The sequence below is a fragment of the Harpia harpyja genome, chromosome 1 (assembly GCF_026419915.1).
Source record: "Harpia harpyja isolate bHarHar1 chromosome 1, bHarHar1 primary haplotype, whole genome shotgun sequence".
Taxonomy (NCBI): Eukaryota; Metazoa; Chordata; class Aves; order Accipitriformes; family Accipitridae; genus Harpia; species Harpia harpyja.
In genome coordinates, this window is record NC_068940.1 from 91,178,359 (window position 1) to 91,191,024 (window position 12,666).

General features: G+C 38.9%; 1 protein-coding gene across 1 annotated transcript in view; it reads right to left on the reverse strand.

Annotated features, from left to right (window-relative positions):
• Window positions 1-3,580: 3,580 nt before the first annotated feature.
• ODAD2 (outer dynein arm docking complex subunit 2) overlaps window positions 3,581-12,666 on the reverse strand; it is a 91,930-nt gene continuing 82,844 nt past the window's right edge. Inside the window, exon 19 of the mRNA XM_052804928.1 lies at window positions 3,581-5,197. Coding sequence (XP_052660888.1) covers window positions 5,084-5,197 — 114 coding nt within the window. The 3' untranslated portion in view covers window positions 3,581-5,083. The remainder of the gene's footprint in view (window positions 5,198-12,666) is intronic.

Genomic DNA, 12,666 nt, shown 5'->3' on the forward strand with positions numbered 1-12,666 from the left:
CATATCATATGTTTTTAATTTTATCAGCATCTGTAACTTTTTAATTACCATTTTTATTAAAGCCTTTGTTTTTTTCAGAAGCAGTACACAAATCCCTAGCTATTTAATCTGGGTATTAGAAGGCGCAGTTCAAGGCTCAGCCATTGGAGCAAAATTCTGCTGCCAGACGTGCCCACCAGACCACAGGTGCTCTGCATTGCTCTCCTGCATTCACCAAGCCCCTTGGAGAAGTGGGATGCGTCACAGCCTGACTGAATAAAGCCTTACCACCAAGATTGTAATGAACAATTTTGTCCCCCCAAAGCTTCCAGGCAGAAGCTTTAAAAGCACACAGGATCCTGGTGCAATGGGGAGTTGACTGCAAACTGCTGATTTATAACCTATTGTTTCATGGTTCAGCGTTAGTATAATGTCATTCTTCTGGTCCTTCTCCACTACACACGCAAAGTGACAACAAGCAAAAGTTTTGACTGGCCAACTACTATCTTGTCACCACATCAGGATTCCCAAATGATGGAAGAAAACGCATGAAATTAGTGAAGATGATTTTGTGCCATTGGAGAACTGCAAAAGTGATAGGATTAGGCCATATCATATTACATGCTAACCAAAGTCAAAGCTTCCTTATGTGGGTTTATGAGCCTTTGAGAAAGAAAACATTTGTGTTCAAAGTAGAATTGATTACAGTTGTTCTAAAAGAAAGCTCAAGCAGCTGAAGGCTACCGTGCTCTGTGTAGACTAGGATAAAACACATAACTTGCCAATGACAACAACTGGAAAAGAGAGAGGAACTTGCCAACTGAAAGGTGTCTGGCAGATAACACAGAAATAAATTGAGAGGATAAACACAAGCCATGGACAGCATGTCCATGGAAATCCTTCCCAGCAAGTTGTGAGTATTGCTGAACTGATAACTAGGCAAGAGGACGAAAAGCACACATTACAATGTAAAATTGCACTCAAGGAAAAGATTCATGAAAATGGGTGACTTTTGGCCAGCTTCCATAGCCAAAGCAGCAAGATACTGAGCACTGAGGAACATCTCTGTTTAAGCAGGGGAGGGAACAATAATTGGTAAAATAAATTCCTTCAGAAACGGTGCAATGCAACTTCCCGCTGCAACGGCTACGGCTGCAGACATGCTAGTCTTGGCCCATAACAGCAGAAGATTAGGTTGTCTGAGTTGAGAAGTGGCCAAGATGCAGCATTGCTTCCTTCTGTTGTTCTGGATCCTGAGCAGTGTGTGGCAAAGTTTAAGTGGCTAAAGAAGAGACAAACCACAATTTACAGTTGAGGGGCAGTCAGGTTCTGACTCTGGAAATAAGCTCTGCAAACAGCCTTCAGGGAAACTTGAATACTACTGCTGAAGAAACACATTACATGTTTCCATTGCAGTCATCCTGCTGTTATGTGTAAAACAAAGATTATTTTGGTGGAAATGTGCAAGGAACAACCATTTAATTTATTATGAGATGAAATTCTTAAACTAACATATTATCTAGTTCAGCCTCCTGGGATGATTCACATCTGACCCCCAGCGTCAACAGCTCATTCGATACATTTTAGAAGACATGGAATAAAAGAGGTACCATGCTTTCACACAGAGCGATCAGTTAGCCTAAAGCAAATTAGTGAGTCAAATCTCAAGACAGCCTTGTGAATCTCAAGCTCATTTACTCACCAAAGGAAAGTTTTGGTGGTGGAGCAGAATAACAAAGCCCCTAATATATTGCAGATTCATTGCACCCAGGCCGTGAAGTTTATATTTCCCTAACAACTTGGAGACAATATCATGTGTCAGAGCACATGTACTTGTCATTAGCATTCATTAGAGGAAATGAACATAAATCCCAGATTCAAATGTGTAGTTCGAACATCCTGGGACAATTAAATTATTGATAATTGTTATCTGTCACCAAGCAATAAATCATAAAGTCATGGAGCGGCAGGAGAAAAGCTATCTTGCTGCTGACAGATGTGTAGACTGAAAGATATGGTGGGCCTTTAATGTTCCAGAAATAATTGCATAAAGGTGAAAGATTTGCTTTTTTTCTCATCAACTGTAGTATTTCCATACTCAAAACAACACTTTCTCGTGACAACTTCTCTTACTTGGCCTCTACGTTTTCTGACATTTTAATGAAAATGAGGAACGAAGCTGAAAATGAGCAGCCGGTGAAGAGCAGGCCTGGCTTGATGGCTGCCAGTTGGAGCACAGTGCTCTGTGCAGAGCTGGGACCTGGCTCCCAAAACTGTGAAAAGTGATGGATACTCCCTGCTGACGGTAACATCAATGTAAATAAACTGCCCCCACCCCTGCCCCGTATTACAAGACTGTGAAAATACAGAAATTGCATAGAGAAAACAAGGAGGGAGCAGACGACGACAAATGAACAGGAGAGAGGCTGACCCCCCCTTTTTAAGTCACTTCATTTTTGCAACTAAAATAAGACTCTATATTGAATTTGTACATCAAATTGCTCTGCGCCGAGTATAATATTGAGCTCCCGGGACGGTATAACCATATTTCCTAAGAGGCTACAGGTTTATGTGGACAAGTCGCAGCTGGTGGAAAGAGCAAGGAGTGAAGGCATTTCCCTTCCAGGCACAGGAGCCGGGGAGCGGGAGCTGGCTGGTGCCCGGTTATACGGAGTGGGAATGCTGGGCCCGGGTGGCTGCGGCTGCTTGAGTTGGTGCCAGGGCTTGAATAGTCTGTCAGGCGCTGCCAGGAGGGCTGTGTGAGCAGCAAGCGGGACCCAGCTTTGTAAGGATCCCTTTTCAGAGGGCTGCAGTGCTGTGAAACTCAACGCAGCTCTGCGGAGAAAGTGGAAGCTTTTCAAATGTACACGCTGTACTGCACCACTCAGAGAGGCCAGGGATCACATTCATTTATTCATTTTCCAACAACTAAATCTCTTTATATTAATTACATAGAATCCACCAGTTTTGGCCAAAAAAGATGTGGGGTTTTTTTTTAATACTGATCCTTTGCCTGTGTGGTGACCTGTATCAATTTCAACATTTCTTCTCCTCATACAGAACTTAAAAACTGCAGGCATGGTAAAGGAAAAGAAAACAGCACAAATAAGTCAGCTTAAGACTGTGATTAACTGTCTGAGGTCTTAAAATAAAGACTCCAACCATAAGGGCTACCAGTGTGAGTGAAAGCGGCAAGCTGAGGCCATTTAATTGTCAGGAACGTGACATTTATTGCCCTGACACCTGTATCATAAAATTAAGTTTACTTTAGAACTTATTCCATTTGAAATCCATGCTGAACGGTCAAGAGTGCCTTGAGAGGTCATGTTAAGGACAACAGTTATTGTCAGGGAGTTTTTTTCCCCTCAACAGTTAGAAAAATAAGCCACCATTTTATGTATTATTCATAAGCAAACTATTTGTGATAAACTATTTGCATCTACAGCTTCTCTCACAGAAAAGATAAAAATAAAATCAAGCCTCTCCTCTTCCAAATGAATTTGGCAATTAGCATTTATTTTAGAAGTATTTTTGGGTACAGTGATGAAGCATATGATGCTACTACAGCTGTGACATCAGTATAATAATATGGATATAATTATTCAAAATAACATACCAGGCCTATGGGACAAAGCTTGAAAATACCTAAAATAGCATTTGCTTGGTCACTGGTTGCTGATGAACTTGTGAGAACCCCATGACTACGTTGGTGTTTGCATTGATCAAAAAATACTACTTGGATTAATATTTTGATCTCCACACTGTCAGCACCTGTCTGTAGTTGGTTTCCTTTAAAATACTCTCTACACCTTCTCTAAGGGCCCAATGCAATCCCCCTTTTTCAGAATTGCATCAGTCTTCTAAAATGAAATTTTAAATGAGCCTTCATGTCTGCTTCAGAGAAAACACAAAGAAAAAGCTGGATTTGCATTATGTCTTCCTTAGAAGCTTCTGTCAGCAGTAAAACTAGTTGCCTTGAGTAGCCATGCTAGTTAGAGGAAAAATAATGACAAAATTATTTTACATTATTTTGTAAAATGGCATATTTTACAGCATTACAAACTGCTTCCAAAACAAGAAAATTGTTAATTATTAAGGGAAGTAAAAAAATCTTTCAGAAGTGAGCACTTGACAAACACAAGTTATTTAAACATTTGGGTTTTTTCAGTTTTGTCAGCAGTTTGTGCTTGTAATTAAGACATTACTGCTCTGAAGGAAATGCCTTAGTATTATTTGTTGAGCATGGGACGTACAGTGGGTCTGTAATCTATAACATCAATAATCATTTATGTGCTTTTTTGAAGGCAGCTCTAATTCTGAACATAATTTTATGCAGAAAAATAAAGTAACTACATCAATACAATGTTGTCCTCAGTTTAAAAATGAAAAAACCCACAATAAGATTATGTGTAAACGTAAATATGATACCCTGCTTTTTATTTACAGCTGGTAAATTTTAATTTGAGTTAAACACATGTTAATTAAAACACATTTCACCAGCTACTTATAAAATTAAGCACTATTTTGTTTGATGTTGGTAGAAACAGGAAATTTGGAGTGATGTCTACTGCTACAGCTGTTTGCAGTCCTTATGTAATACCAGATGTGAGATTGATGTATCTGCATTTTGTCCTCTCCTGTGAATTGCAAGTGATCAAACAGGCAAAAACATAATGACAGGATGATTGGACAAGTTTAGCACGAAGGGAATTGTTCAAGACATTCATAAATCACTGCACAACCACACACAGAGTGAAGGAAAATTTACTGTAATGTCACAGATAAGCAAAACCATTTAGATCTACAATGAATTTCAAATGCAAGCATATTAATTGTAGAAAATGCCTTTGACATATCTTAACTGATAGTCTTTTGAAAGACGTAATACTAAAAGACACACAAAACTAGGTGTGTTTTATAAAACCTAGGCATGACAAACCAATAATGTAAAAACAAACATAATTTTCCACAGATTTATTTTCATTATTGAATTATCCTCATATAAATAAGCTCTGCTGTGAAATACAGATGTTAGAAGGAGTAATCATGTATTTAAATGTAGCTGTATTGCAGAACAAGTTTGTTGGTAAAAGCTGCTAAAGCATCAGCCATACTTTGCTTTTTCTGTTGCTAGAGCCAATCTGCGAATGTTTGCTATGCAACCAGCTGCTGCCTCCTGCAGAGTTTCATCTGTAGAGCCTACCATAGCCAGTAGGAGCTAGCAAAAATACAAAAGAGAAACTGCATAAGAAAAACAAGTAAGTGTGCTATTATTTAAATAATATTCAAATCATATCCAGAACAATTGCATGAATTTATACACACACATAATAAATAAAATACTAAAAATCATATTAACAACACTGTATTATATATGTATGTATATGTATATATGTATACTTTTGTATACATACATGTATTAACATACCCATAGAGCACAATGCTTTATATTTTATCATATTTGTACCTGTGAACTGGTATTTTCATGTCTGATTTTCTGTTTATTGTAACATGCCTGTCTATTGGTTGTGACTTGGATTTTTTTCTTGTAAGTAGAAATTGCATATGCTTTATTTGAAATCATGGTTTTCCCCCCAAGGTATACTAGTATATTTGTACATGCTCAAGATTTTTAATAAACAAAGCCATGCATTTTTTTTTTTGGCCTTGATCATGAAACTGGATCCATGTGAATGGACCCTTGTGTCCCATTGACTACAGTAGGTTTCTTATTGTCACAGCAAACCACTCCTGTTAAACTGCTTGAGGGATACAGATCTGGGCATATCAATCTTAAACATTTGCATGTAAAAGTAAAAAACAAAAGCTCAAGAAAGGCACCAAACTTTTGGGGCTGATTCAGCTTTTCAGTCATGTGGAGTAGATCCTTTACTCTGGAAGTCATTCAGTTTTTTCAGTGGAAATTCCCTTGGAGTAAGGTACTGTTCAACACAAGTATGACATAAGACAGGCCTTGATGAAAAAACATTTTTACATATCAGAAAACCATTAATGATGGTTTTGGATCTCACTACTTCAGTGTGTTGCAAGTCAGTGATGCAACTGCAAATGCAATATATGCTGGAAAACAGAAGACCCTTGCTTAGCTTAAATCAGCTCCACACAACGCTCAGATTTCTGAAAATCTGCCAAGCTTAATGTGTGTTCAGGTATTTTGAAGCTCAGACAGCTCTAATTAAAACCTGTATTTTCAGTCTGCAATACTTAGGATTCTGTGTTCACCCAAACAATGTCGAGTCAAACCACAGAGAAATCTGTTATCACTCAACTCCGGTGCATATTTTTCATACAGCTAAAATATTACACAAAATTATGAACTGCTAAATATAAAAGCATAAATTGAATGCAGACATCAAATTCGTATGCTACCTTTTTCTAACCTTCCAGCAATCGTGAGGCATGGGCCACAGCTGCACACATATGGCATTTGCTTAGAGAGATCAAAGCATTTTATACTTGAGGAAGTATTTGTGTTAGCCAAATGTACAAAACAAGCATCTTGCCAGTCACCTTTCACCCTTTGACCCTTACATGTAACTTGCAAGAGTGCCTGTGATAGACCTAAATTATGTCAGAAAGAGTATTATGTAAATTAAGCATCAATGATAAATTTTTCTAGCAATTCTTCTTCCTGTGATTTCCACTACTGTAATCAGATGTCTATGTACAAGTAGCTAGATAAGAATTCTTAAAGTATGAACTCTCCTGAAAGGATATGCCAGAGTTAAAATGACATGAGAAGAAATGATATAAGAAAGCTTTATGTTCTTATACTTTATTTGCATGCAAAAGCTGGGCCGGAATCAGCAACCAGAGAAGTCAGTGGAAGTTTCACCACTGAGTTAGCTGGAAGCAAGACCAAGGAGCATGTCTCTGTGTAATGATAAAGCTGCTCTACAAAGCACAAAGGCCAGAATGCAAGTCTTATCAGACGCTTAACTTCTTTTTTTTCTTAGGAAACATTTCTGGATGAAGATCTTTCCTTGCTATTTTCCACCAGCTGATTTCTCATCAGCTTAAACTATAAAGTGTTTCTTTGGGTGCCTCACAACTTTCTTGCATAACTTACAGAGGAAAACTGGTATGGATCCTTCATATCCCTGACTCAAACCCAAAAATATGCACTCACATACCGTTCATATAGTGGTTTTGGTAAAGCCATAAGTTTCAAATTTGGGGGCAAGGAAACTATATGCCTTATGTGATTATTCACTGCATCGTCACAGATCTAATGCAAGGCTTTTTCATTGTGGTGAGGGTGGAACTCAAACTTTCATAATAATTTCAGCATAAGACTTGTTATCAATGCATAAGAGCAGAAGTTCATCACAAAAATAATGTTTTGGAGATACATTATCTAGTAGAAATATAGCAAAAAGCAAAAATAGACCTTTGCCTTTATTATGACTACATGTTAGGTAGGACTCAATTCAAGGTTATTTATTTCTTCTTTTAGCCACCGCTTCTTCCTAGGCTCAGAAGGCTTAGGAAAATAGGTATTTTTCTGCCACTCTCCATGGAGAGCTCAATATTAAGCAATGACAATGGCTGTAGGGGAGGGTCTGTGCTCTTTGTTGCAGGTGCATTTTGGAAAATCAGGGTTAGGTATCAAAGAACAGCATACTACATGACACTGGTTCAAAGTACCCAAATAGATGCCTAAAGAATTAGTGGTACTAATGCAACCAAAATGCAAACAGCAATTTTCATAAAGGTATCAAATACTGATTTTTTTTCCGAGTTCAGGGGATCAAGGATCAGTTGCTCTCTAATTTGTTGTTCTTCTAAATCACTTGCCAGTGGTAACATCTGTAAGGACTGCCACGTCATACAAAAGCCTGTACTACACTGTAGTACACAGGATTTTCACAATACGACTTCAAAGAAATATTCTTGGAAACACCCTCCAATACAGTAGCTGCCTCTGAGGACTAAGGATATACAGCAACATTTATCAGTTAACTTACTCCTTTTGTGCTAACATAAAGACAGCTGAAGAGAAGATTATCGAAAATGCAAAATATCTCAATATAAGGAGGTAATTCCATGTTTAGGAATCTCACTTTGAAGATTTTGATATAAATCCTGCTTTAAATGAAATAAAATTTTATTCTTTTTGTATATACCAAGAAAGTTATCATTCTTTCACTTCGTGACTGCCAGTCCTTGACCCTTTCATGGGTTCAGTTCAATTTACTGGCAATTTGGATGATCCAATTCAGGTATAGAAATGTATTCATAGATAGTATACACAGACTATACCCACATATTAGATAAATTTAACAAGTTCAAGAAATCTTTTTTTATTCCAATGCACCAGTGCAATATAACAAGCCCTTTTTCTTGATGCAATGCCCTTGAACTTCATGTATCCCTTCCCTTTACTGTTCAGGTATTGTTTTCTGACACATGTAAATGTTAACAGATGTGAGAAGCAGTAAAAAAGCATGTGGTATAAATGCTTCTTTCTGGCACATAAGAAGCACTTTCCATAGAGAAAGCATTTGCTGCACTATGTAGCCTTCATTTTCTGTTGGCAGGTATCTATATTCTAAGGCGAGAGTCCAAATTTTTTTGCACAGTTAGCACGTCATACCAGCAAATAAGCACAAATACAAGCTGTTTGGAGAACGTACAGAGCATATGTAGCATTTCTGGGTTCCAAAAGCAAAAGCATTGCACAGCCAAATCATTTAAATATTCAGAACAATTAAGATTTTGCTATTACTATCCCAGCTTTAAAATAGCACAGAATTGTGATACTATATTAGGATTGCACACTCATAGAATAATTCAGAATGGGAGGGATCTCAAGAGGTCTCTAGTCCAATGTCATATTCAAAGGAGAGTCAGCTACGAGGTTAGACAAGATTGCTCAGGTTTTTATCCAGGCTGATCTTGAAAACCTCCAAGGATGGAGATGGCACAACCTCTTTGGGCAACCTATTGCAGTGTTTGACTGTCCTCGTAGTGAAAAAGGTTTTCACTGCATTCAGTTACTCTTGTTTCAGCTTACACCTGTTGTCTCTCATCCTTTTGCCATGCATCACTGTGAAAAGCCTAGCTCTATCTCTTTGATGACTGACCTCCTTGTAGGTACTGGAAGGCTGCTATTGAGTCTGCTTGAAGCTCTCTCTTCTCCAGGCTGAAAAAAACCAGTTTCCTTAGTTTCTCCTCACAGGGCAAGTGCTCCAGCTCTTGACCATCCTGGCGGTCCTCTGCTGAACCTATGATGGTTTATCCATGTCTTTTCCATACCGGAGGCCAAAGCTGGGTGCAGTATTCAAGGTGTGTTCTAATGAGTAGTAAGGGGAACAATCACTTCCCTCAATCTACTGGCTGTGCTCCTGCTCATGCAGCCCAGTATTGTGTCGTCTTTGCTGTCAGGGCACGTTGCTGGCTAATGTTCTGCTTGCTGTCTACCAAAATCTCCATGCTCTTTTCAGTAAAACTGCTCCTCAGCTAGTCAATCCCTAGCCTGGATCACTGCAAGGGAAGTGCAAGTGCAAGTCCTTCTCAGGTGCAGGACTTTGCATTTGTCCTTGCTGAATTTCATCAGGTTCCTGTTGGTACAGCCCAGGCCTGCCTAGCTATCTCTGAATGGCAGGCCTTCCCCTGACTGTATCGAAACCGTCACCCTTGCCCCAAATGGCGATTTGGTGTCATTGCAAACTGTATGAGTAAGCAGTCCATTGCCTTCCCCAGGTCACTGACAAACATGTCAAATGGGACAGGTCCCAACAGAGAGAGCCCTTTGGCACTCCCCTTGTCATAGGCCTCCAGGTAGAGCACAACCCATTAACTACTACCCTCTGAGCTGGATCATCCAACCAGTTTTAATCCGTTTGGTTGTTCACACATCTGGACTATAATACATTGTTAACTTGGACAGAAGCATGCTGTGGGAAACAGAGTTGAAAACCTTGCTAAAGCCAAGGTCCATGACATCCACTGCTCTCCTCTCACCTACAAACGTAGGCACATAGAGGGCAATCAGGTTTACCTTTGGTAAATCTAAGTTGACTGTTCCAAATCATCTTCATCTTGTGCCCAGAAATGTGTTCCAAGAGGACTCCCTCTGTAATTTCCCCAGAGACCAATGTGAGGCTGACCAGTCTGTAGTGCCTCAGACTGGGAGGAGGAATAGTTGCTCTGAAGACAGGCTTTGCAAACTCTTATTGTTGGGTCTTACGCTCTCTGGCATACCAAAGGTGTAACAAAAACGGAAAGTCTTTTGTTCCTCAGGGTCATACTAAGAGGTAAGGGGGTAAGCCATAATATTTGCTTGCCTAGACATGCATCATGAATGATGCCACCTTCAACTGCCTGAAAAGCACAGCTTCCTTCCACATAGTATATTTACCATCACAAAATAACCATTGGAAAAAGTATTATTTCAAACAAGATAACACAAGCGTCAACAGAAGAACTTGTAAAAGTGTCATTTCAAACTGGGTATGGATCCCCGGATGAGTAAGACAGTAATAAAAATGGGCTAGTAATTCTGTTTTCTATGAAGATGTCTTTCTAGAATTTTTCAGTTCTACAAAAGAAGTAGCACAAGGGGATTTGAAAGCAGAAAAACTGTAGACAAGTTTTGTACCAACAAACCCTGGATCTGACAAAATCTCAGATGGTAGTGATGCTCCATGTACTGGTTACAATACTTTGTAAGCACTCACTTTCCTTTAGTCACTGTCATTGCAGCTTGCAGACTCAGAGGCAGGAAGCAGGGAACATAGGAAGTGATGTTTTCAGAAAGAATACAGGTTTGCATGTATTAGTCTCTAAATAAGGTGTTAGTCACATGATGTGTCTACAACAAGTTTTCCAAAACAGTGGAAAGGTTAGAACAATGCTTCTGGAAAGAGGTTCCCTTGCTCATACAAAACAGATAAAAGATCAGCTTATTCAATACTCTGGAGTCCTGTGAACATGAAAGCAAATAATGAATAAAGAATAACTATTAAAAATATTTAATGCCCCTTTTTTCCTGGCTTCTTTAGGTTTTCTGCCCTGTAAAACAAATTTTATTTGATTTTTTCTAATGAGAAGGAAATACAGACAAACTCCTTCAACAAGATTCATATCTACACTGGGAAGCTAGTCAGAGTTCACATAGAGCTTAAAATTCCTGGAACTAAAAACATTTACTTCAACACAACATCTTGTAGATTGACATAGCATTTCCAGTTGGTGGTAGGACTTGCCATTTTTTTTTTAAATTTAGATTTAGTATCTGACTTCTTTTACATGCAACATTTCCTAAAGGATGCTAAATTTCTAGCACTGTGATTTTCTAATTGCGTAACACTTCTTTTCCAAAAAAGACATTTTTCACATGCTTTTTATAAATCTAACTTAAAAGAAAAAATACTTTAAATAAAAGCATATGGTAGAAGCTTATCCAAGAAAGTATCAGTCTAGATCCAGCCAGCATTTTCTAACTTTCAACACCATATTGCACACTGGAAAATATTAAAGCACCTAGTTTGAGTGTTATGTTACACATATTCCTATGAAAATACTTCTCATAAAATTAAATTATAAATAATAAAACATACTCCACAATCAAAGCATAATGAAGGTTAAGCTAAGTCACTGTTTCTAAACTAAAATTCAGGCCAATTTCCTGATTTCCTCTTTCAGCTGAGTGAAGGGGTAAGACAACATGTACCATGCACAGCCTCCTAAGAAGAAGATGCTCGTGTAAGTTCTGAGGTGTTTTCTGTTAATTTTGTTTTTCTCAGGTGGCGCAAAGAGAATAGATTTCAGATGTAAAGTCCCGTGTGTCAGGGAACACTCTGAGCTAGCAGACGTACAAAACCCAGTATGAAGAAATTCCAGTAAAGGCAAAAGATGGGCAGGGCAGACACCCACTGTGCTGATTCTTTCTTGTGTAAGGTCTCTCCTCTCTGGGACTAAAGTCAGAGCAACCCCTGGTGTAGCCTAGTTCACTCACTTTGAATGTAAAGAGGTGGGAATTGAAGTTTTCTGGCTCAGGTGGGAGAAATCCTAGGAAGATTGCACCTGGCTTCTTTTCCTTTCCTCTCTTCTTTCTGTCTTGCCCCTTCTCTCTCCCATGAAACACATGTACATTCTGGCAGCCATGGAAAAAGGATAATGATCTTTTGGAGTCACTCAAGCATGGCTGGCGGTATGAGGAGGTCCAAAGGATGCAGCTTGGTCTAAGATATACCTGAATATGGTGGTGGTCAGCAGGCTGGCCAGGAGCTGTCTCTTCTTTCTCATCCTTCCCTTCCTCCCTCAGAAAACCAGTGAAAGAGTACAGGCAAAACTGTACACTGTCTGCAAACAGGTGCAGCACATGTTAGGATGAGAACAAACTTGTCTGCAGTTTGTGGTGCACTTCCAGATATTAAATATCTCACCTAATCTCAGGACTTAGGACAGGTGACTTGTCCTTGGCAAGTTGTAATTTTTTCCTATGTGACTGCCTGTGACAAAACAGCTGTTGGTAAGCTGAATCTCACAAAATGCTGGGAAATAAGGGAGAAAGAAGAGCAGGGCTTGACAGATTCAGCGAAGTATTCTGAATGTATGATTACTGGTACCTTACCATGAGATGTTTACTATTTCTTTAGAATACACAGCTTTAGTGAACTTCAACTGATTTTACACCATGATAGATCTGAAGTTTAAAAT